Genomic DNA, 26,216 nt, shown 5'->3' on the forward strand with positions numbered 1-26,216 from the left:
AGCAGTCGGAGGCTGGAATTCGTGGCAGGGCTCAAGACAGTGGCTTTGTTTTCCTCAATATTTAGCTGGGGGACATTTCTGCTGACACAGCACTTTGATGTTGGACAAGCAGTGTGACAATTAAGAAACTAGAATGGTCTAGTAATGTGGTGGGGATGCTGTCAGCAAAGAGCTGGGAATTAACAGCGCTTTCAGATGATATCACTAAGAACCATCATATATATGAGAAATTAGATGGGACCAAGGAAAGATCTTTGACAGATATTAGTAGTGACGAAGTAGGAGTGGGAAGGTAAGCCATTGCAAGTAATTCTCTGACATTGCCTGGATAAATAAAATTGGAACAAGATGAGTGCAATCCCCCCCCAATTCAATAATAATGGAGAGGGAGTTGGCGTGATACCCATGTCAAAGGCTGCAGACAAGCTGAGAAGGATGAGGAAGAATAGTTTCCCATTGTTACAGTCACAAACATATTTTGTAATGGGAGCAATTAGCTCAGACCAATCAATTTGGTAGCAAGGATTTCACAAGTCATATTGATAATTATTCTTATTTAAACTGTTAACTTTTACTGCTAGAAGTTACAGGTTTTGAGTGGTGAAAAGCTTTTGTCTGAATAAGAGACAAGTCTTCTCGTAGTTCTTTGGAACTATTTATTTTTGCCAATATTCTTGCATGAGAATTCACAATTTTATTTCAAAAACGCTGTCAGAATAAAACCCACTTTTCATTTTAAAAAATAGTTCTCATGCATCTTGGTCTAGTGTACAATATTAACCACACAGCATAGTAAATTATATTCCCAGTTCCAAAATATTTTTAAAATCAGAATGAAAATATAGCACAACTTTGTGTCAGTGAGGACATTAACATTATTTTGCCTTTTATTAATAAAAAGGTGAAGCAATAAAAATTGCATTTCACACATTAATTTTCAGGCTGGAATTTTCCAGCCTTTCAAACCAGCAGGATTCTCTGGTCCCGCTGCAGTGAACGGAGATTTGGCTGAGCACCAACATTTCTGTCCTCGTTTGCAGGGATGGGGTAGGGGGGCACGAATGGATGGAAAATTCCAGCTTCAGTTTTTCAGAAGTTATGTAATCAGTTCTTCAGCATTGTAAATTAGTGGTGCAGTGGTACTAAATGAACAGTCAAGTTTTGACCATTGTATAAATTTATCATATACTTTCCTGAGCTCAGTGGAGAAAATATATATAAAACACTTATTTGTAATTTGCCAATTTAAATGTTTATCTCAATTAATTTGTGAAAGATTTTGTGGTAAATTTCCCCTCTATATAATTATGTATAATACTTTTAACAGCTCCCATTTTCATTTACAGACGCAAACCAATTATTCTGTCTGGAAGGATATCATGCCTGTACACGTGCAGATGATGGGGTTACCAAGTCATGTTGGCGCAGACATCTTCTCACATCTTGTCACTTCTCTCTACTTTGTTATTGCTTTTGTGCCCTTTGTCAATTTTCTGCTGATCAATCTTGTAACAGAGAAAAAGGAAGTGAAAGATGTGATGAAGGTGATGGGACTGTATGACTCTGCTTTCTGGTGAGCCTAAAGACTGCATTACTTTGTGTACCAGTTGTTATGTAAACTTAGACATTGGTCTTTTACGTGATTGTTTTTGGTAATGTAGTCTAGAGTAACTTTAAAACCACTAGTGAAACCACAAATGCTGGGCAATGGAAGTAGTCGTGGAAAGTAGCTCTTAAGTTATTGCATGTTTAGCATGTTATTTTTGCATGGCAAGTTGCTGGAAGTGCAAGCAGTTGACATCATGGCAAAGGAAACCGGTGCCAGAACTCCAGCGCCTCGCCTGCCACAGAATCAGAGCAGGCAAGGGTCCCACAATGGAAATCTCCATTGACCTTGGGCAAGAATTTCCGGTCTCGCTCGAATGAGGCCGTATAATTCTGCCCTCGGGGTCTGGGACCCAAGTAAACAACTGTGTGTCCTTAACCAGTCAGATTGAAGATTGTGAAGTTGGCAACACAAAGACAAGGTAGAAGTTTAAATTAGATCGGAAGAATTCAATACCAAGTCAAGTGTAAAGAAAAATAAAGAGGAATAAAGAAATATTGTACAAGGAGGTAGTGAAAAGAGACAAAATTAAAACCTGAAAAATGATTTTAGATTATACCTTTTTAAAGGCAACAATTAAAATCTGAATGAATGAGACTCTCGACTTGAAATGGTTAATTTCCAGTGCCTGGGAGGTGGTCTGACAATAATTAAGACACAGCACCTTGTTAAAAGCATATGTAGACTGTAACTGTAACTGCACCAGTGCCCTGCAACTGTACAGGGCACTGGTGAGGCCGCAGCTGGAGTACTGTGTGCAGTTTTGGTCGCCGCACTTACGCAAGGATATTTTGGCCTTGGAGGGAGTGCAGAGGAGGTTTACTAGGCTGATACCGGACTTGAGGGGGTTGAACTATGAGGAGAGGCTGAATAAACTAGGCTTGTACTCGTTAGAGTTTAGAAGAATGAGGGGAGATCTCATTGAGACATATAAGATGATGAATGGGATGGCTAGGATAGAGGTGGAGAGACTCTTCCTGCTCAGAAAGGACAGTAGGACTAGAGGGCACAGCCTCAAGATAAAGGGCGGGGGGGGCGGTTTAGAATGGAGTTGAGGAGGAACTTCTTCACTCAAAGGGTGGTGAATCTCTGGAATTCTCTGCCCGTTGAAGTGGTGGAGGCTGCCTCGCTAAATATATTTAAGACGCGGGTTGATAGGTTTTTGATAGGCAAGGGGATTAAGGGTTGTGGGGAGAGGGCAGGAAAGTGGAACTGAGCCACGACAGATCAGCCATGATCTTATTGAATGGCGGGGCAGGCTCAAAGGGCTAGATGGCCTACTCCTGCTCCTATTTTTTATGTTCTTAGACTCAAATGAACAGGGCTTAACTTTCTGTAGTTTTGCATATTTAGTTCATATCTACCGTGCAAATACAGCATTTTCATAAGATTCAGTGCATTTCAATTGTGAGGCAGATGTGCATTACCATTCTTCTAAAACAACACCAAAAAAGCGCATCTCTAACGACTTTTGAATTCCAAGTTTAAGCACTTGTACGCCCTTCCCTAAAGTTGCTGTAATATTTGCACTTAAATAATGGTCAATCCCTACTGGACAATGGTTTCTTGTAAATTTGGTAATTAGAAGTTTTGAGGATTGTGATGGAACATCTATATTACAAAAATTAGTTAGTCTAATTACTAAAAAAAGTCATATTAATTTGCCTTTCTGTACTTACCAGTCAACGAGAAGGAAACTTATAGATCGCTCCACTTGACAGTATTTTTTATGCAACTGAAAATCACCGAACCAAAGAAAAAAACTATTCAACGTTCCATGTGTGCACCAACATTTGCTACAGCAATCCAAAACTAAGCCAGTGATAATTGAATTCACTGTAGCTCAATATGACTGGACGGCACAGTGGCACAATGATCAGCAGTGCTGTCTCACAGCGCCAGGGACCCAGGTCCAATTCCAGCCTTGAGTAACTGTCTGTATGGAGTTTGCACATTCTTCTGTGTCTGTGGGTATGCTCCAGTTTCTTCGCACAGTCAAAAGATGCACAGGTTAGGTGCATTGGCCGTGCTAAATTGCTTTTTAGTGTCCTGAGATATGTAGGTTAGGGAGATTGGTGGGGTAAATGTGTGGGGTTGTGGAGATGGGGCCTGGGTGGAATGCTCTGCTGGATGGTTGGTGCAGATTTGATGGGACAAATTACCTCCTTCTGCATTAGGGATTCTATGATTATATGTCTCTTTACTTTCATGAGCAAGTTTGAACTTGTTTTCAGCAGAAGTGAAGAAATGAAAATACCTAAAACAAAATTCACTGAAAACCTTTGCCATCAACTGAATACTTAAAAGTAGTTTGAGAAAAGCATATTTCTAAGTTGATTGTTTTAGACTGAACACACACAATTCAGGATAGGTTTTTGGAAAGAAAATACATCTCACAATGTTGGGAAAAATCTTTCATGTGGCTCAATTATTTAACCACACTTTTTCTTGTTAAAGAGGTTATCTTTGTGCATACAATATAAACAGGTAAACTTGGGTTACTGTGGTTGAATGACAACAAAAACTCTGTTATAAATAGGAATGTACTACAACTCAAATGGAAGTCCTCTTTTTGTTTTAAAATGTCGTTAATAATGCTTCCTTGAGAACATAGCACCCATTTAGGTAGATTTCTTGAAATGTGAGAGGTGTTTATTGTTTGTTGGTTCAAATGTTGTTAATTATGGTTTAATCCTTTCATTTTCAGGCTTTCTTGGGGCTTACTGTACATGGTTTTAATCTTCGTTCTATCTTTGCTGATGGCAGTTATTGCCACACAGACATCCCTGTTTCCAAGAAGCAGCATATTGATCATCTTTCCATTGCTGTTCTTGTTTGGGATCTCTATAGTAAGTCATGCTCCAAATATTTTGGTTAGTGAAGAAATGTAAAAATAAAGCCAGGGCTGAAATACATGCATTTTGTTCACTGCACAGCCTTAATTTCAATGCTATAATCATGTGATAAGTGTTTGTTAGACAATTTTGAAGTGTCACAATGTTCTGGAAGCGTTTTGTCTTTCACTATCAGATTAATGAAGGTATGATTCATGAAACTGAATCAAGATATTTAGTACAGAAATCTGTTTTCCTTTTATGATAAACAATAATTCAATGTAACAAGGATTTGTTGCCAGAAAGGCATACAACTGGGTATCTTAAGTTTTTGTACATTTGGATGTAATATAACTATTCTTGCAGGGTAAGGGGCTCATAGTTATCGCATGCTGTATATGGGTTACTTGTTAATTCCTTCCATTAACTGGAAAATCACCAGGCTTTCATTTGCTTTGTTAAATGCTACTTTTAATGGATGTAAAAGGAAGCTTTTTTCCTCTGATGTCATCCTTCAGTTCTGAAAATGTCGCTGTATTAGTTTTCACAAATGTCTTATTCCATTTAAACTTGCCTAATTTGCCAAAATTGAAAATTGACTGCCTGACTCTTTTCCATTGAGTGCATCCTAACTAAAGTGTTGCTTGTCAAATCTGGGAAGAGGAATCTTGTTTGGTCTTTGATTCTGTTACTCAACGTTTCACATACCATTCAGCAGGAGCTCATTTTGGCCACTGTACCTGTGTCAGCGTTTTGAAAAAGCTCTCCAGTTGGTTCTACTCCTCTACATTTACCCCATAACCTTACACATTTTTGCCCTCACATGTTGTGTGTGTCTTGATTTCATGTGGATCCTTTTCTTTCCTCCTGTCCCCTACACAAACTCTAGATGATTCAAAATTCTGTGGCCTAAGTAATGTTACACAAGGTTCCACACTCTCACCCCTGTCTTTGCCAAGCTCCAATGGTTCCTTTACACTCACTGGAACAGTTTCATGGGGTTCATTCTCATTATCCAATCCCTCAGTGGTCTAACCCAACTTCCTCTGAGCAGTTTATTGCAGTTAACTGTACCAGTCTGCGCCTTTCACTCTTTCAAAATTATTTCATGTGCTTCTGCCCCTTGTTTTGATGGCTAGTCCTTTACCTTCTACTTTACTGCTTCTTGTAGCTACTTTTCAAAACCACTTTGCACTGATACCTTTTCCTCCATTCTTTAAATTTCTCGAACAAAATATTTGTTACTAAAACTCTCAACCAATGGCATGGTATGGAATTTGCGATGAGGCTGAACTTGGTTACTTTGGTCTTCTCAAAGCTTAACTGAAAAAAAAATGTAGCGCATCCAATTCTGGATGTCAGAGAAGCAGGCAGACTAAGGGCAGTGAAGGGTTGAAAGACGTGTCAAAGAGATTTGATTTGATTTATTTGCTTTGATTTACTATTATCATATGTATTAGTATTCAGTGAAAAGTATGTTTCTTGCGTGCTATACAGACAAAGCATAGCATACATAGGGAAGGAGAGGAGAGAGTGCAGAATGTAGTATTACAGTCATAGCTGTGTGTAGAGAAAGATCAACTTAAAGCGAGGTCCATTCAGAAGTCTGATGGCAGCAGGGAAGAAGTTCTTGAATCGGTTGATATGTGATTTCAGACTTCTGTAACTTTTTCTGGATGGAAGAAGTTGAAAGAGTGTGTGTTCGGGGTGCATGGGGTCCTTATGCTGGCTACTTTTCCAAGGCAGTGGGAAGTGTGGACAGTGTCAATAGATGGAAGGCTGGTTTCAGTGGTGGACTGGGCTTCATTCATGCCGCTTTATAGTTTCTTGCAGTCTTGGACAGAGCTGGAGCCATACCAACCAAAACGTGATATAACCAGAAAGAATGCTTTCTATGGTGCACCTGTGCACCATTGGTGAGAGTTGTATTAGACGTGCTAAATTTCCTTAGTCCCCTTAGAAAGTAGAAGGATTGGTGGGCTTTCTTAGCTATAGTGTCTGCATGGAGGGACCAGGACAGGTTTTGGGTAATCTGGAAACCTAAAAACATGAAACTCTTGACCATTTCTACTTCATACCCATTGGTAAACGGGCATGCCCTCCACTTCGTACAGTTGATGATTACCTCCTTCGTTTTGTTGACGTTGAGGGAGAGATTATTGTCATCACAGCAGTTCACCAGATTCTTTATCTCATTCCTGTACTCGGTCTCGTCATTGCTTGAGATCCAACCCATGATGGTGGTATCATCAGCAAACTTGAAAATCGACTTGGAGAGGAATTTGGCCTTACAGTCAAAGGTGTACAAGGAGTATATTAAGTGGCTGAGGACACAACCTTGCGGAGCACTGATGTTGAGGATGATCGTGGGGGAGATGTTGTTGCCAGTCCTTACTGACTGCAGCCTATGGGTTAGGAAGTCTAGAATCCAATTGCAGATGGAAGAGTCGAACACCAAGCCACGAAGTTTGGAGTTGAGTCTTGTAGGAATAATGATGTTGAAGGCTGAGCTGTAGTCTATGAATAGAAATCTGACGTAGGTACCTTCGTAAATTTGGGTTTGGTCCATATAGGTGTGGAAGCTGGCCACATTTTTTCTGATGGTGTTACCAAAGAAAACATGTAGTTAAGGAAGAGGATTAGACCAAAGATAGATCCTTAAGGGACTCCAGAGGTAATGGTGAGGGAAGGAAAATCATTGCAGGAGATGAATTATAAATAGTGAAACCAAAGAGAGGCCTTGGAGTGGGGATCATTTGGTTGCTCATGTGAAAGGCCCCAGAGAAGTTAAGAGCAAGGAGGAAAAAAATCACCAGGGTCACACAGGATGTCATTTGTGACTTTGTGTACGGCAGTTTCAGTGCGGTGGTGGGATGTGGAAACCTTATTGGAAAGATATAAACAAAGACAAAGGAGGCCCTGAGGCAGAAGAATGGCAGCAGGAGCAGGAACCTTTGCCAAGATGAGTCTTAGGGCTTTAATGACATGAGTTTTTTCTCAAGAGTGGTTACATCAGGCACTATTGTTTGCTCATCAGTCTATTTTCTGTTTTTAATTTTAGATTTCTAGCAACCCCAGTATTTTGCTGTTGTGTACTATTTACTACCTGATTGGTGTTGAACTGTTTGAGGCATGGGAAGCCAGATGAACTTTACTGAATATTCCAAATAGATTTTTTTTTCTATACTGATTGTTTACAAGGCTCAAATTTACTTTGGTTAATTATAATTTTTTCCCACATTATATATATATACTATAGCTGAAGTAGACTAAAGGTTGGGATTTTCTGGCCGCGCTTGTACCAAAACTGGAAAATCCGATCCGAGGCCAATGGCCCTTTGCATGGTACACGCACCCACCCACGCGTGGCGGGACGGGACCATTCCCCCTAAAGCACCTACAACAGTCATGCAGTGATAACGTTCTACTACGCAGAATATGAATGGGGCCTTGTGCTTGTGGGAATTGACATAGAATGTACAACATGGTGACAACTGTTTCAATCCAACTTGGCCTGTCCTAGTGTTTATGCTCGAGGCCAACCTTTCTCCACTCTACTTCATTTGTCCCCATCCATATAACCTTCTATTCCATTCCCCCTCACCTACATGACTAGTTTCCTCTTAATAGCAACTATGCTGTTCTGTTCAGCTACTTTATGGTGCAGCAATTTCCACATTTTAACCACACTCTAGGTTGACAGTTGTCTCATAAGCTCCATTATTTGATTTATTTGTCATTATTTTACTTTAAAATCCTTGGGTATAGCATTTTTAATGGCCATGTTACCTTGCATTGTTACTTTATACATGTGAACGGGTAAGCCTGGGATCTGTTTGCTTCACCCCATATAGACATTTATTTTCTATCAAAGCCTCATTCTGAAAGTTTACTAAGATTTCTTGTATTCTATTGCATTCTCTCTCGATGTTAATTATACCCCACACACAATTGTGTAATCTACAAATTTCTCAATTATACTTCTAAATTCAAATCAGTGATGCTAATATTGCATAGTAGTGGTCCCAGCATCAATCTGTGTAGAACACCACTTCCCAATTTTTCTCGCGCTATGTAACTGCCTTCAATCCCTCTTCTGTTTCTAATTTGTAGTCAGCTTGCTATCCATTTTGCTTTTTCTTCTCTGACTCCACACACCCTAACCTTAGTCACAGGCCTCCTTTTCACTTTGAATAACTAAGTGTATTACACTATTCCCTTACTCCTTCTGCACTTCTGCAAAGAATTCAATCAAATTGATCAAGCACGACCTTCCCTTTTTAAATTAGATTCATATTTCTCTGCTGCTGGACGTTCCTCTATCTCTTCTTCAAGTACAGACTCAATTTTCTTTTTCATCACTGATATTAACCTAACCAGTTTATATCCTTGGGATTGTTCTACCTCCCTCTTTTTTAAACATAAGAATGACACGAGCCATCCTCTGGCAGTATACCATTTTCAAATGAATTTTCATAAATATATCATAGTGCCTCATTTATGTGTTTCCTAGTTTGTTTTACTATACACAGATGTAATCCATCTGGATCACAAACATAAAGTTTTTTTGTTCTCTGAGAAACATATTGAGAAGAATGGATGCCTAAGGTCAAATAGCATTTACTTTTTTCCCTGATTTCTTTATGCATAAAAGTAAGTTTTGAAACGTACAAAGAAAGTTACATTACAGTAGCAGGAACTTAAGTTGAAATGGCCCATAATTTTAAAATGTGAATCTTTTCTTTTATAGATTCCCTTTTCATTTCTGTTGACTCCACTTTTTAAAAATCAGAAGATTGCTGGCTTGGTTGGATCATTAATGCTGATGGGTTTTGGATTGTTTAGCCTTCCTACTGTGCTGGTCAGAGATTTTCCAGTGTCTGCTGTGTGGGGACTTTGTTTATTCTCCCCTAGTGCCTTAGCCATTGGAATTGCACAGGTATTTAGAAGCAGGAAATTGATTTATTAGAGAGTTATGTTTTATTACTACATGCAATGTCCAAGCTTTTCACTCCTGCCCTTTCACCATTGCATTGTTCCTTCTGCCTTCAAGCATGAGTTAGATATGGCGGTTTAAATGAGGCCTGGGTTAAAATGGCTTTTGCCTCATGATGTTGCGGCCATTTTTCTGTGTTTGCTTTAAAGTACTGGGCTGGATTTTGTTGCATAATTACAGTGCGGCTAACAAACTGTTGAACAACATCAGACGATTTGCAATTTGAAACCAATCTATCAAACAGTACATATTGGAGAATGTCGACACCGGTAATGCCATCTGTATTTTATGGCTTATTACACCATGAGAGCCATGGTATTTTGGCTGAAACAAATTTCCCTGTCAAGTGGAATTTGTTTTTTTGCGTTGTTTGCTTGATGGCATGGTCTGGGAGGTGGTTTATAACCAGTCTTGCTAATGCCACTTGGGCAACATGGATGTGCTTTTAAGAACTGGGGCAAAAAGAGGAGGGAATTTCCCTTCCTCAATACTTTTAATTAATCCTACTTTGCTCCCAGGCCTTGACTGTATTGGGCCAAAACTGGTTTCATCCGTATAAGGAGAAGCAATTGATTGTTTCTTCCTAACTCTTGCACGGCAAAGTTGAGTTTGGTAATTTTGTACTTTAGTGATTGTTTCTATGAACCACATGTCACTATGCTAATACGTTATACTAACACAATGTTTAATGAAGTAATCTTACTAGATAATCTTACACAATAATCTCCTCAGCCCCATAATACTATTGTAATCTTCCCTCGTTGAGCTGACAATCATTTAATCTGTGTATGTCGTAAATATTGACCCCGTAATTTCATTATGGAGTTGAATTGATCCTACTAGATTTTCTTAGCTCTGAAATTCAATGCTCTGTGATTTTGAAATTCTCAATCTGCTAGAGCTGATAAACCTCGCCTAATTTATATCTGACATTTAGAGCTTAAATGGTTCTTTTTGACCAAAATGGCCACAGCGACCAATGTGCACCAAATATTTTCTGGATAAAATGGTAGCTATACCAATATCGATTGTATTAGTGCATTTTTGGTTGCTGTCAATAGAAGTATTCTTCTCTTTTTCTCTTCCACCCCCCACCAACCCTGAAAGTATGAAACTGATGTAAATTTGATTATTTTTCTCTCAGATGCAATTCATGTTGTATGTTGTGCACTTGGCTTTGTTTCTTTTGGATTTTATTTTAACTTGAGCCTTTTTTGTTCCTAGGTCGTGCTTCTTGAAGCTATTGGTGATGGTGCTCAACCCTCAAATTTGTCAGCAAGCCCATTCCCGTTGTATATCCCACTTTTCATGTTAGTCTTAGACAGTTTCCTATATCTGCTTGTGGCTGTATACCTTGACCAAGTCCTCCCAGGTATGTGAAGTACAAATATAATAGTGATTTAATCTTCCAGACGCATCTGAGAAGCTAAATATTTTGTTCTCCAAGAATGCCTGTTGGAATTGATGGGTGCAGGTCACTATCTGACTGATTCACATATTGCTAAACTTTGCATGAGACAAAAGTTTTCAATGATCTGTGCCAATTGCAAAAGTGTGCTACACCCTACAAAAGAACAGTTGATTGGTCACTGTTTAAAAGTGAGAAAGTTTAAAAGAATTATTAAATGTAGTCAATATTGTCTGAAGACTTCAGGCAGTCCTTAATTTGAAAGGAAAGGTCGGGATTTTCCCAGTAGTGCAGCGGGCCAGGAAACAACAGTGGGAGGCTTTAACAGGATTTGCAACAAGCGTCCGGCCGATCATGACTCCAAGGCCCTTTTTTACAATGCAATCAGCTCAGCTGAAATTTCAATTTCCATACAATTAATGGGTCTGGGACAGTAGTCTGGGTGGGGGACTCGCTGCCACTATGCAGTAGGATCAGTGGGACAGGGAGGGGGGTGATTGAGAATGGGATGGGGTCCAGATCAAGTAGGCCAGTGATCTGGGGGTAGGGGGGCATTGGGAGGCCATCGATCAGGTCGGGGAGGCCCCTTAGTCTCCTGACTTAGTCCCGACTTACCTTAGTCGGGATCTGCACATCTGTCTCCCAAACTTCCAATTTGGGTTTTGTGAGAAAAGTGCAATGCAACGGGTTCCCAAGACTTAAAATGAAGGGCAGCAGAATGAGGTGAAGGAAAGCCACATCCCCTTTTTTACAGCACGAACTTCCATAAAGCAGGTAAATTTAAAAATCCCAGCCATTTTGAGAAGTCAGGGAAAAAGTGAGTTAGGTAAATGGATGTGGGGTTAGGGTGGGGGGGCTGGGGGGGTGGCTGTCTGGTGGTGGTGGCATTGTAGGATGGGTCAAAGGCATGGGATACGTCGGAGAGGATCAGAAAGGAGCAGGGTGGGTAGAAGGGTTGGATGGTCTATACGGGAGTGGAGTAGCTGGAGGGCTGGGACGGAGGGAAGCGAGGCGTCAGGAGTGTAAGGGGGGGCATTTATCCCAGTTTCTACAGTTAAACTTCCTTTTCTCAGAACTAAACATTATCTCTAAAATATTAGCATGAACTAAGTACTCACAACAGGTCTGTAGTTTTCACTTACTGAGGTAAGTTCTGTAGCAGTATTATGACCACATGAGTTTGCATATGATTAAGTTGGTTGAGTTCAAAATCTGTAATCTTCTTTTAACTCCTCTGTTGCATCGGAAGAATGATGGGTGGAATTTTCCCAAAAAAATTTGAAGTGCCAAATTTGCAAACAAAAAACTGGAGTAAATCCTGTTGATTTTCTCAGTGGGACTTTCATAATGAATTCCCCACACTTTGTGCATCACAAAGTGCCCTAGTTCATTCCTGCTGGAGAGGTTGGCAGCAGAGCGCTGAGTGGCCTACTGCACGTGTGCCGATCTGACATAGCAGATATCGACGCATTCGCAGTAGCCTGCCCTGACAGTCTCCTAATCGCTGATCAGCCTCGCAACCCCACATCACTGGCCGTGTGACCCTCCCACCCCTCAATCGCTGGCCTCCTGAACGTCTCTGGGCCAATACCCGCTGCTGCTGCCGCCGCGCCCCCCCCCCCCCCCCCAAGTAATCCTGATCCCCTGACCCCGCCACTGGAGACTCGCCCCTCTCCCCAACCCTGATGGTCAGCCCGATTGCTGTCCACCCTTCCCTGTCACTAATTCCAGTTCAGAATGCAGTGGACATTGCCACTTTGCCCCTTTGGCATTGCCAGGGAGCCAGGCTGACACTGCCAAACTGGCAATGCCCAGGGCCTCCCCCACTTATTCTGGCTTCAGCCCTGGGCCTGCTAATCAGATTTAAATGCTCATTTAAGTAATTTATTCAGCTCCGTGCCAATTTCTGGCATGGAGCTGACGACACCTGAAACACACGGAGACCATGTTGCTCAGTGGGTAGCTTGCTACATGGTCTCCGCTTACGTACTGCCCTAGCAGCATAGCGGGCTGGAAGAATCACCCCCAATGTGTTTTAACTGTTTTTTTCTTCCTTTTGGTCTAATTTGGTTTATCGTTGCTGCAATGCTCAAATAGGTTAATGTATGGTTAGTGTTTTCAATAAACGTATATAGTGGTTTGGTATCTGTTTCTGTAATTAAGTATTCAGTAATATTTTATAATGCTTTAGCATTTATAATACTGCGCTGAGGAAGTGTTATTACTGTTTTCCTTCCTTTGCCCATTTAGGTGAATTTGGACAACGTCAACCTTTCTTCTACTTCCTTCAACCCTCATATTGGTTCCAAAAACAGAAACATTATGATCATATTGATGCAATTAGTGAAAATGAATTTGGCCTTGGACCTGGGTTTAGTGAGGTGGTGGAAGCAGTACCTGCAGAGCTTAAGGGAAAAGAAGCAATCAGGTAAGAACAGAATCTGAAAGGAATGAGACCATTTTGGAAGTTTGATCTGGTATTGAAAACCTTGGGGACAATTTTGCACCCATGTTAGCCACTTGTATGAATGGCAACGTGCTGCAAAATGTCGCAAGAATTGGAAAATGAGATTCCTGCTGGCGAGATCTTGTTTTCTGGTTTCCCCTGTCCCTCCTATACGACATGCATTTTCATATAATTAGCAGGCATCCCTGCCACGTGTTCCCTCAACATTTAGAACCAGCCTCCCCCCACAGCCTCCAGCAGCAACAGGATTTACAACTGCTTTTAAAAAACGTGAACCAGTCAAGGGGGATCCACTAGGCGTGCACAGGTAAACCGTATCAGGCCCTGTCCTACCAGCATGACAGTGAAAACCACACCTCCAGATTTTTTTGTGCACCGAGTGCCATGATATTCGGAGAGAAAACTCGGCTGTGCACATTGGTTTTTTCACCTCAGCCAGCACTCTGCGCAAAGAGTGAAAATTTCTGCCCCTTGTCAGTTTAACTGATGAGCTTCCTGAATTCAAGTGTAAGTATGGCAGACTGATCGAACAAAGTATGTTGAGTAGACAACTAAGTGGTCTTTCTGGTTTTCAAGTAGACACTGAAATGTGTTGTAAAGCATTTTTCTTTGGCCAATAAATCACATTATTACACGGGGTGATATATTGACTGAACAATACACAGGTGGCCGTGTGTGCCAAGAATTGAATGGCAAAAAGGCTCTTGGACTTTAGTGAGCAGATAGAGTTGCCATGGATTGTATATATTATTCATACAGTACTGAATAGAAGAGTGTGCCATGTAAGCAACAATTGCCCTGCAGCTGCGAGACAACAAAGTAGAGTATGGTTTCCAGTATGCTCTAGAAGAAGATAGATATCATTATATTCAGGCTAAAAGTAATAGATTTATTAGCAAAAAATAATGCCTGATCAGACAATTAGTTGGAAAACCAAAATTCAGTCCTCAAGGAATGAATTCTGAAAATATCACTGTGAAGTGATATTTTCTTGAGAATTCATTCCTTAGAAATTATTTATTCACAAACAAGACTTTTGAATTTAACAGATTAAGACATTCAGAATATGATGGTTGTACATGAATGATGGAAAATTCTTATTCAGTTCTTCAGAACCAGATGTCAAATAGACTGAACTAAACTGAGCCGCAGGAGAAATTTCCAGTATTTAGCTTGGTCCAAATGCCTCTGAATTAAAGAATTGTCAATTTCAAAGAGATAGGGTGAAATCTGACCAAAAAACGAGAGGGTTGTTTCTGGTGAGGATACCGGCTTGTTTCTCTCCAGATTTGGGAGGACCAAGCTGGTTGATTCCGCTTTGTTTTCAAAAGCTGTTGTGTTTCTTTTTTTAAAATTGTTTGGTAACTGGTCAAATATAATCAAGGGTGATTGACATATGATATGAATCATAGAGGTGTGTGGGGCTTAAACATGCCAGCAAAACTGGCTATTCAGAGATCGGGGCACTATTTCTAAAGGGTGCCCAATCAAAATTCCAATCAACTTCTTCCCACTTCACCACTGAGACCTCAGGGGTGCCCCCTGCACATCCAGTTGGAGTGAGCTGTAAACCCTCCTGCCCCATGATTATTGGCCTGCTCTCTTCAGCTCCTCCCCCGCCCCCCTATTATCATTGGCTCCTTCCCCCACGCACAGTCAGAGCCAGAACCTCCACTTCACAATGGCCATCATCTTTCATCTGGCATCCCCTGCATGTTGGAATGCCCGGTCCCACTGGGGCCTGCCTCTTGGTCCAGGTTGACATTGCCTGGTGGCAGAGTGCTAATCTGGCTGTCCCAACCTCTGCCAAAGGGCAGTGCCATGAGGCATTTTTGGGATACTGCCCAGCCATATCCCTATCTCCCCAGGGGCTATATTTATACCCCTGGGGAGGTCCCCGCAACAAACTCGCATTTGTATGAACCTGTTGTGAACTGCACCTTGTGACGTCACATCAGCGCAGTGTAAATATATGGCCAGAGGTCAAGATACGATGGAAGGGCAGGTCAGTGGTATTGAAATGCATGCGAATGCATGCAAAGCAGGCGTGAACCTGATGATGTCACCAGTGGGGGGCTGAGAGATCCGAAGTCGTATTCTCGCTGGCAAGAACTGTGACTTCCAGATCTTGAGCCCCTGCGGGCAACCTCACAGATGGCGAACTCGGACTCAGGATTTCACTCATAGTGTGTATAATGTCATTGACAATGTAATGTTCAAATTCTGTCCTTGCCCTCACATATCCATTTAATATATTCCCTATGTACAAATTAATATCATTTAGGACAAAGCTTCTGCACTCTGGTAACGTATAAATAAAACACAACCTGCCAGTTTATTAGATCTGTGTCCTGAAATGAGGCAACGGAAGTTGACTGCTACCTTAACTGTCCCTTTCAGTTTCAGGAACTGTTACCCAGGGAGTGGTGAGAAGGAGTAGTTGAGGTGAATAGCATAGTTGCATTTAAGGGATAAATATAAGAAATAGGAAAGAATTGAGGATTTTGTTGAAGGAGTTGAATGAAAGGAATGAGAGGAAAGTTCTGTCGAGTACAAACATTGGCATGGACCAGTTGGGCTGAACAGCCCATTTCTATGCTGCACCTTCTATGGATATCTATGTGACTTATTGGACACTACCCTGATCCAAAAATTAAAGGATTTGTTGCACCCAATTGTAAACAAAAAGCCATTTTTTAAAGTTATTCTACATGAGTTGATTTAAAAAAATCTTGCAATTGGCCTTGTTTGCGGAGGCTTTGCCTTTATTGTGCCCCATTGGTGGAGAATTGCTTACATTTAATTGGTAAAAATGTTTAGCAGCAAAGCTTGCAATAAATATGTAAATCAATCACTCCAAATATATTTTTGTACTGTTCTTTCATTTTTAACAGCGATATTGCGGGGGTGGGGGGAGGAGAGACACGAGTGGCTCTGCAAATAATTCTTGTAGCGTGAACTTACTGTTCTATTTATTGTTTGTTTATTATCTATTTATTAACAAAAAAAACACTTAATGAGTACATTACTGAGAGTGTTTGGTACTTTTACAGGTTAAATGGTGTTCACAAGTTATATAAAGGGAAGGAGAAAAAGGTGGAAGCACTGAAAGGTTTGTGTCTCTGGTGACTGTACTGTACTGACTGTTTCACTATATTTTATACCAGTATAATGCCTAATAATTCTGCTCACTGTAGGGATGATATAAACTGACATACCTAGAGTTTGTGAATACAGTTTGCCTGGTATGTTTATTCATGTGCCTGTCAAACATTCACTATTTCACATGAATTCTTTTAATACCTTTTGCACGAGTAACTATCATTTCAGCATGCAAAATACCTTGCTGCTCGAGATCTTCTGCCTGATTACATTTTATGCGCAATCGCTTCCAACCTTCTGACATGAAACCAAATTATTCAAAATAATTCAAAGCTGCTTTGTTAGTCTTGTCCTTTTGTTCCAGTTTGAATCAAGAAAATATAGCAGAATTTTGCTTTATAAACTGAGGCTTTCCCAATTCCAATATTTTATATTTTCTGCCCCATTACATATTCAAAATATACAGGCAGCACGGTGGCACAGTGGTTAACACTGCTGCCTCACAGCTCCAGGGACCCGGGTTCAATTCCCGGCTTGGGTGACTATCTGTGCACATTCTCCCCGTGTCTGCGTGGTTTTTTTCTGGGTACTCCGGTTTCCTCCCACAGTCCGAAAGATGTGCAGCTTAGATGCATTGGCCATGCTAAATTCTCCTTGGTGTATCCAAACAGGTGCCAGAGTGTGGCGACTGGGGGATTTTTACAGTAACTTCATTGCAGTGTTAATATAAGCTTACTTGTGACTAATAAATTAAACATTTTAGATAAATAGGGGGAAGCACATGGGAGTCACAATATTTAAATAGTTCTTGCAAAGAGCAGTACATGCTCCATGGACCATTGATCTCCTGTGTTGTATGCTTCTGTGAAATCAAAATGTTCGTACTTTTTGTGCTTCTTTTCCTGTTTGCCCTATTTCAGGATGGATTAGACACTCGTGACCTCTTGGCAGATGACTGATGCGCGACAACTGAAAGAAAGAAAAGCTAAAAGTGACTTTCTTTTAAAGGAACAAGGAAGAAAAATTATTGTATTTAAAATTCATGCTTTTCATATGTATAATATATTGTATTTCAGGTTTATCATTTGATGTTTATCAAGATCAAATCACAGCACTACTGGGCCACAGTGGAACTGGAAAAACAACATTAATCAGCATTCTCTCAGGACTATGTCCTCTGTCAGATGGTAAGAAAGAAAGTATCATTTCACCGTAAGGAACAAAATCAATTAATTTCACATCATAGTGAGTCTGCATGCATATTAAAACTAACAAAAGCTGACCATTATTTTAAGAATAAAAGGAAAACACTGTGGATGCTGGAAATCTGAACTAAAAACAGAAAATGCTGGAAAAACTCTGCAAGTCAGGCAGCATCTGTGAAGAGAGAAACAGTTAGTATTTCGAGTCTGACTCTTCTGTCTCGAAACATTAACTCTGTTTCCCTCTTCACAAATATTGCCGCAAGTGGAGTTTTTCCAGCATTTTAGGTTTTTTTCATTATTTTAGGAATGTTGATATGGTTGAAAGTGCAGTGAAACTGGACACCTGGTAACTTAAACTATATGTATTCCCAATGAGAACTTATGGCACAAGATATATTCACTTCCTTTACTACACAGAAAAGATTATTTTCAGTTCAATCAACTCCCCCACCCTGGCCAGGCATTTGCTTGATCTCTGTGTGCCTGAAGACCAAGGTGTTTGTACGCAGGGAGTGAAGACCTATGGCAAATGGATCAAGTACAGTTGGAGGAAGCAAATGAAGAAGCAGAGGGAATAAAGAAAGCTATATGGGACAAGGGAGTTGGGGGAGGACCTAAACAGACATAAGAAGTGAAGCATGTGGGAGCAAGGAACATGGGAAAGAGGATGAGAGGAGACAAGTAGCAGAAGAGGCAGAGAAATTGCGATCAGTGGGAAAGGTGGGTCGTACTTTTTGTTCACTTCAGCTGGCAAGGTTAGGATGCCAGTGCGCAATGTTCTCTTCATTAGGATGGGGTAGGTGGCACCAAGATTCTTTTTCACTGGGGTTATGCAGCAGTGACTATTTTCCCTTCATTGGCTGCAATAAATTAAATTCCATTAAAATCAAATATTCATGTTTGAGTGAAACATTTATACAGTTTGTTTACTTCACAGAATGTTATGCAATACCAAACTGTACTACAATATACAGTAAACAATTCCATGCATAAGTTTGACTCGATCTTAATTTACTTCATCCTTGGTTGCGGAAAGAAGGGGTAGAGATATGTGGTTATTTTCTCCTAAACAGTAAGGGGTCATTTCTTCCAAATCAGACCAAGATTTCTTCGATTTTGAGTTTGTTAAATCTCAAGACCACCACACTGCTTTTATACTCTGCAGAAATCCTTGTCCTTCAATGTTTTACTGCCTGTTGTCTTTGCATTTTTGGGAAGCTCATGCAGCAACCAAAATTAACTGGACGGCCTTCATGGTTAGCCTCCCACATAAGATTGTTATGTCCCTTGTTTGTCCTTTGAAGCGATGTTGACCATGTTCATTGCCTGGGGTTGATGATTGGAGTCCGCTGGGTATGTAGATCATTGCTAAGGCTGCACGTGCAGGACTCAACTACAAATAGGGCAGGATACCACAGACTATTGAGTTGTTGGTTTAGGATTTCCTCTACCTGCGTTTTTGTTCTGCCTCTGATGTGTGACAGGTGCAGCGATCCTGGATGAGCTTCCCCCAGGACTTGAAGACAATTCCAAAACTCCTAAGTGGAGCCTTTGCAACATCCTTGTAATGTTTCTTTTGACTATCATGAGACTGCACCCTAGACTCATGCTGTCTTGAGAAGATCTGCTTTGTTAAGCAAATGTCAGGCATTCTGGCTACATGACCAGCCTATTTTAGTTTTAATTAAATGTGTGCTTGCTTACTTGCCAGCTCAGGTGAACACCTCAGTATTTTGTCCTGCCGTCTGATCTTGAGAAGCTTCTGAAGGCATTCAAGTAAATTGCCTTTATTCAGGTGCCTCATGTGTAGAACAGAGTGGGCAGGATTGTTGCTCTGTAGATTTTCAGTTTGGTCAGCAGATCTATTCCTCTTCATTCCCAGACTAATATTGAAAGTCTACTGAAGGTTACAGTTGCAATAGCAATTTTTCCATATGCCTGGTCATTAACAGAGATAGCCCAAGAGGATGTGTTGCCACGTTATGTGAACTTATTCAGTGCCAACAGGTTCTGGCTATGGACTGAAACTTTGGGCTTTCCGAGAGCAGGCTGGTACATTATTGCAGCTAAATGCTGATTGTAAACCTCCAGGTAATTGTATACATTGAAGATCACGTCCATGCTACATTGCATGTATAACTTTAAAGCAGCAGCTAGTGCACTATTTGAAAAGAGGATAATTGTGGAATATATCCTTGGAATCATTGGTCTTTGTTCTGGCTCATCTCAGATTGAGCAGTTTCCCATCCCATGCAATATTCGATTATGATGCCAGAATCACCACCAATGAAGGCACTGAAGAGCATCGCCTGAAGACGTTGCCAGTAACACACTGCCCGGTTTAACTACATTCATAACAGGGAATAAATCAAAAAGCTCACCATCATCCAGGGCACGCATGAGAATGCCATCATGGAGATGTCGAACTATTATGATGATTATCTCAGGGCAGCCAGATTTATCCATTACCTCCCAAGAGCCCTTTTTGTTGACCATGTCAAAGGCCTTGGTCAGGTCAACAAATGTGAGGTCCATGTTCTGTTCTAGACATCTGCTATGGAGCTGTCCAACTGCAAACACCGTATCAGTGGTTCCTCAATGTTTTCTGAAACCACCTGACTCTGGTAGCAGATCCCAGTCAAGATGTTACACTATGCAATTCAGGATTCTGGTGAAGATTTTCCATTGATGGAGAGGAATGCGATTTTTTAAAAATTGTTGCAAGATGGGAAGTGCCTTTCTACTGCAAAAGTGGGTAATGGGGGCATCTTTGTATACTTGCAGGATGGTTTTTTGCTCCCACATAAACTGAAAGAGTTTAGTGAGCTTCTTGACTAACATTGGCCTCCACTGTGTGAACTATTCTGTGTGAACTTGTTGTAAATCGTGCCAATTTCAATATTTGGCGGGGGTCAGTGTCTGGTGAGGGGACAACTTAACAATATTTAAGTACATTAAAATGAATGCAAAGCAGGTCCACGCCCATTATGGGCAGAAACATGATGATGTCATTGGCGAGGAATGGGGAAGATCTGTAATCACGTTCTCAACAGTGAAAACCATGACTTCCAGATCTTGAGCCCCTGCTGGCATTCGCACAGACAGAGAACGTGGGCTCAAGATTGTCCCCAATGCCATTACACCACTACCTCCTCTATAACATCCTGTTATACATACCCATACTATTGTAAAGTAATTTTCAAGTTTGGCATCTTCCCCTCTCCATTGCTGGCTCATACTTCTGGCTAACTGAAATATTTAAACCTGCATGATTTCTTAGCGTGGCAATCTATTTCCAAACGGTTATCAAATCTGCGATATATATCAGCAAACATTAAAAAAAATGACAATCTCAATCTAACCTTAAAATATAAAGATAAATCTTGGTTTCCGAAAGAAAACATGGTTCATTAAATATGATATAATTCATATTTCCAACAGTATGCAAAATTCTGAAAAAAAAACCTATTCCTGTAGCTGGGTTGTCAAAACTTCTTAAACTAAACAAGCTGGGAATAAGAACAAGCCATCTTTACAAGTGAGCAATATTCCAGCAACAATCTTTGCAAAAGGTTGTATCAGCAGCATGTTCCAATTTAACTGTGCAAAAAAAACTGATGATTTTCCATGTTTTCTTTATTTTTTAAGTTGTTCACGCTGGAACAGGTGTGCAACTTTCTTCATTGTGTTTTTATGGTCAGGCCAACTCAGTGAATATTGTACTTATAGCTCACCGCTGTTATGTTGTGTATGAATGGTCAGATTACTTCTGAACAGTATGGATTACACAATGGCTCTGAGGTGAAACTTACATAAATTGCTATTCATTTGCATACATAGTTAGGAAGTTGCTTCTTTCAGGATTATGCACAATAAGATTTAATGTGAACTTTTTTGCCTACTGCATAGGATGTGCAACAGTTTATGGATACAGAGTTTCTGAATTTGATGAAATAATTCAGATCAGAAAGATGATGGGAGTGTGTCCACAATTTGATGTCCTATTTTACAGTCTTACAGTAAAGGAGCATTTAAAAATACTCGCTATGATAAAAGGAATCACAGCACAGGAAATTGATACAGAGGTAAGTCTGGGCATGTAAGCCATTTTTAACACCACTCACTAATTCGCTTTTGACGCTGGTTCTTTTGTCGTCTGTCTTTTTAAATTGTTTAGTTTTTTTATTGATGAGGACATGAATGTAGGAAACTAAATTAGTGAATAAAATAAGTATGTGTACCCGATGATTACAATAATCATGACTAGGCAATTATGGTATCTAAAATTCTGTTTCAGGTGAGTATAAATACTATGTATTTTTGTTTGAGGGTCAATCTCGTAAAAGTCAACCCTATGACTTTTGGTCTGAAAGAAATCATTATTTTTCATATACCTCATGTAAAAATCAACCTTCTTACTTTTTCAGGAATCAAGGCCCAAATGTTTCATAATCAGAGTACAAGCTACACAATCACATCAAAAATCTCAATGATTATTCATTAAAAAGTTACACTAAGCATTCTTCCTCCAGTTCCCACTTGTCAATTAAGGTGGAAAGATTGTACGTTGGTTCCGGTTTTTGTAGGGAGAAACTGACAGATTGGAGTAGAGTAATAAATAGTGCATATGCAAGGAGGATGCAGGGACCAACTCCCAGAGTGAACTTTAAATAAATAAATGACCTTGTGTCCCCAGTTATTCCCTCAGCTCCTTGGGGGGGGGAAGGCAGGAGAGGCTCAGGCCTTGCTAATTGGATCCTTGCAAATGTTAATGCAGAGCAAAAAAACCACCCCCGCCCTGCCCTGCCCCGCCCCGCTCCGCCCTTCACCAAGGTATTGGTCAAGGGTTGGGAGCTGTCAGCGTAACATTTTCCAATGCCATGGCCTGTCCCTTTCTTTCCTTCCCTCCTCCTGGATCCCAAGGAGACTCAGCCAGTGCCGCCTCTTTTGGGGTGGAGGCTGAATATGGACACTCCTCAATAAAAATGCAGAGAAAGAGAGACAATAAACAGCTGGCTTGATCTAGTTCCCCCGTTACCTTGTAGATTCTTTTGACAGCCATGTTAGGTATGCCAGGTAGGTGTATCTTAGCTGAAAATAAGCATGTTGAAAACATTACCTGGTTGAAAGTTGATGCTTTAATTTTTTTGCCTAAAAATTGGTCTCAAAAGTTCGGCTTGCTCATTAGTATAAATGGTAACTGCAAAAATATGTCCTGCATTTTACAACATTGGGCTTTGGAGAAAGGTTAGTAAGTTTGTGTCTTCTGTTGTAATATCATTTTGTGGTGGGGAATCATTTTGCAGTATTAGTAATTGTACTATGGTTTTCTGTGCGTTATAGGTGTATGTTTGAGATACCTAATTATTCATGTCTTAAATGGAAGCCTTTCTGTACTGAATAACTGTGTATTCCAACATATTGTGCAAATATGTCTGTTTTACACATGTTCTTGGAATGTGTTTATATAGAGAATATAGTGAGAGAGTAGAGAAAAATAATGTGTTAGAGGTCATGGGGGGTGGTGATTCTACTCTAGTAGCTCAACGGGCCAGAAGACATCAGTGAAGGCCATTTCACGGGCTCCCTGCATGTCTCTGACGCTAAGATTTTTTGATCCATCAGCTCCGTGCCAGAAATTGGCACAGAGCTGATTACAATATTTAAATCAGTATTTCAATATCATTAGCGGGCCTGGGACTGAAGTCTCCGGGCCTGCTAGCATCTCTTTCCATCTGGGCATCAGGCAATGTCGAGAGGGACAGGACTTATTGGGAGGACCGATCGGTGGGAGTGGAGGGTGGGAGAGAATTCTTCAAAAATGATTTTGAAATCCGAACCAGATTTTGGTGAAACTTAACATTTTGGCTTTGCTTTCTTCAGGTACTGAGCGTCATAAAGGAACTAGATATGGAAGCAATTATGGATGTTCGTGCAGAAAAGCTCAGTGGTGGCCAAAAGAGGAAGCTTTCAATGGGAATGGCAATTTTGGGAGATCCTAAGGTGAATAGACAATTATAATTACTTTCGATAGTTTTATATATTGAATTTCCCTTTTCGTAATTCGAAAAAGATGCATCAACTCACACAGACTTAAACTGAAACCGATTAAGATCCTGCAGGAAAGTGTTGATAATGTAGATGGTTTTCCATCCTTTTGATGTGCCTACTTGTATTCCCCAATAAAAAAAACAAAATGCTTATTTTTGTATCTGCTCAGATAAACACTTCTGAAAGACATTCAAAATTGTAGAAAATGCAATCAATTCCCCATAACCCCAATTATCGAAGCAGCAAGTTTTTTTTGTACATAACTACTGGTAATTGCCAAGGCATGCATTTACACTGAAGTTTTGGCTTGATATTTTGTATGCAGAAATAGATCCATATCCATACTACATTCCTTTTGGTTTTTGATTAAATTTCTTCATGAGTCGCAAAAACCCAGCTTGCAGGTGCAGCAGGTGGTCAGGAAGGCGAATGGGATGCTGGCCTTCATAGCGAAGGGGATTGAATATAAAAGTAGGGAGGTCTTGCTGCAGCTGTATAGGGCATTGGTGAGGCCGCAGCTGGAGTACTGTGTGCAGTTTTGGGCGCCGCACCTGCGCAAAGATATTTTGGCCTTGGAGGGAGTGCAGAGGAGGTTTACTAGGCTGATACCGGGGTTGAGCTATGAGGAGAGGCTGAATAAACTAGGCTTGTACTCGTTGGAGTTTAGAAGAATGAGGGGAGATCTCATTGAGACGTGTAAGATGATGAATGGGATGGATAGGATAGAGGTGGAGAGACTCTTCCCGCTCAAAAAAGACAGTAGGACTAGGGGGCACAGCCTCAAGATAAAGGGGGGGCGTTTTAGAACGGAGTTGAGGAGGAACTTCTTCACTCAAAGGGTGGTGAATCTCTGGAATTCTCTACCCGTTGAAGTGGTGGAGGCTGCCTCGCTAAATATTTTCAAGAAGCGGGTTATGGGTTTTTGATAAGAGAGGAGATTAAGGGTTATGGGGAGAGGGCCGGAAAGTGGAACTGAGCCACGACAGATCAGCCATGATCTTATTGAATGGCGGGGCAGGCTCAAAGGGCTAGATGGCCTACTCCTGCTCCTATTTCTTATGTTCTTATGTTTTGTTTGCCACTGAAACATTGATTTTTTTTTATTTTAAATACTTCACCGGTCAAGTTATTTTATTTTTAAGAAATCTTGCCATAACAAAATAAAACTTATTTTTTCCGTTTACTTAAAATGAGTTCAGAATTATTAATATACTTTAACTATATCTTTAAGATTCAAGCATTGCTTACATCAGGAATGTAAACACAGTGTAAAGATGTATCATTTTTTCTGTCGGAAAGCCATTCCTGATTTTTTTCAAAATTTAGTTACTGTGTAATATCTCTTGCTCTACCTTTCTGAAAAGGTTTTACTCCTTGACGAACCAACTGCTGGAATGGACCCTTGTTCTCGACAGCAGGTGTGGTCCTTGTTGAAAAAGAGGAAAGCAGGAAGGGTGATATTGTTGACCACGCACTTCATAGATGAAGCCGATATTTTGGCAGGTTAGTGCTGATAATGGGACTGGTTCTAGTAAAATTATAATACTCTCAGTTTCTCCATTTACAAAGAAGCGCAAGTTCCCTCAGAATTAAATTTTCTTTCTAAATCTCTTTCTGTGACTGGTGAAAGAAACATATTTTAAAAGAAAAAAAAGTTGTAAAATGGCTTAGTAGTGCAATGAAATTATAAACTGTGGTCTTTTGCTTTCTTTAATGTCTTATTTATTTCTTTTAAATACTAATTTTTTCTGAACTCTGGTTTGACTCACTTCAATGTTATGTTTTATCCTGAAAACTAAGATTTAACAACAGCAAACCATGTCTTTTTTGGCATTACAATTGGTGTAAGAGTTTACCATTCAACTTATTGGAATTGATATATTGTATTTGTTTGTTTGTCTCGGTGTAGATCGTAAAGCTGTCATCTCACAAGGACAGCTCAAATGTGTTGGCTCATCTCTGTTCCTGAAAACAAAATTTGGTGTGGGTTACAACCTCAGGTGAAATATTTTATATGCATTTTGTGAAATCTTATGGGGATTCAATATGAAATGTCCTCTGCTGTATAATGTTGGTCATTAGAATTTGCCCCAGTGCTTACGTGTATGACCAAAATATTGCTGGACTTTGAGTGAATTTTCACACTCCCATGTTTTTTGTGCTTGATTCATTGCATGCAATTATGGCAGCACAAATAAGACCATAAGACATGGGAGCAGAATTAGGCCACTCAGCCCATCGAGTCTGCTCCGCCATTCAATCATGGCTGATATTTTTCTCGCCCCCATTCTCCTGCCTTTTCCGCAATACCCTTGATCCCTTTATTAATCAAGAACCTATCTATCTCCGTCTTAAAGACACTCAATGACCTGGCCTCCACAGTCTTCTGCAGCAAAGAGTTTCATAGATTCACTACTCTCTGGTCGAAGAAATTCCTCCTCATTTGTGTTTTAAAGGATCATCCCTTCAGCTTGAGGTTGTGCCCTCTGGTTCTAGTTTTTCCTACTAGTGGAAGCATCCTCACCACATCCACTCTATCCAGGCCTC

General features: G+C 40.4%; 1 protein-coding gene across 2 annotated transcripts in view; it reads left to right on the forward strand.

The window, feature by feature from the left end:
• abca5 (ATP-binding cassette, sub-family A (ABC1), member 5) overlaps positions 1–26,216 on the forward strand; it is a 124,361-nt gene that overhangs the window by 34,040 nt on the left and 64,105 nt on the right. For both annotated transcript variants that reach the window (XM_080208831.1, XM_080208832.1), the window contains exons 5-15: positions 1,347–1,573; positions 4,314–4,455; positions 9,191–9,379; positions 10,661–10,808; positions 13,095–13,272; positions 16,365–16,423; positions 17,490–17,600; positions 21,528–21,703; positions 23,502–23,621; positions 25,034–25,172; positions 25,579–25,669. In XM_080208831.1, coding sequence (XP_080064957.1) covers positions 1,347–1,573; positions 4,314–4,455; positions 9,191–9,379; positions 10,661–10,808; positions 13,095–13,272; positions 16,365–16,423; positions 17,490–17,600; positions 21,528–21,703; positions 23,502–23,621; positions 25,034–25,172; positions 25,579–25,669 — 1,580 coding nt within the window. The remainder of the gene's footprint in view (positions 1–1,346; positions 1,574–4,313; positions 4,456–9,190; positions 9,380–10,660; positions 10,809–13,094; positions 13,273–16,364; positions 16,424–17,489; positions 17,601–21,527; positions 21,704–23,501; positions 23,622–25,033; positions 25,173–25,578; positions 25,670–26,216) is intronic.

This window comes from Carcharhinus amblyrhynchos, chromosome 21, assembly GCF_965287045.1.
Source record: "Carcharhinus amblyrhynchos chromosome 21, sCarAmb.v2.hapA, whole genome shotgun sequence".
Classification (NCBI taxonomy): Eukaryota; Metazoa; Chordata; class Chondrichthyes; order Carcharhiniformes; family Carcharhinidae; genus Carcharhinus; species Carcharhinus amblyrhynchos.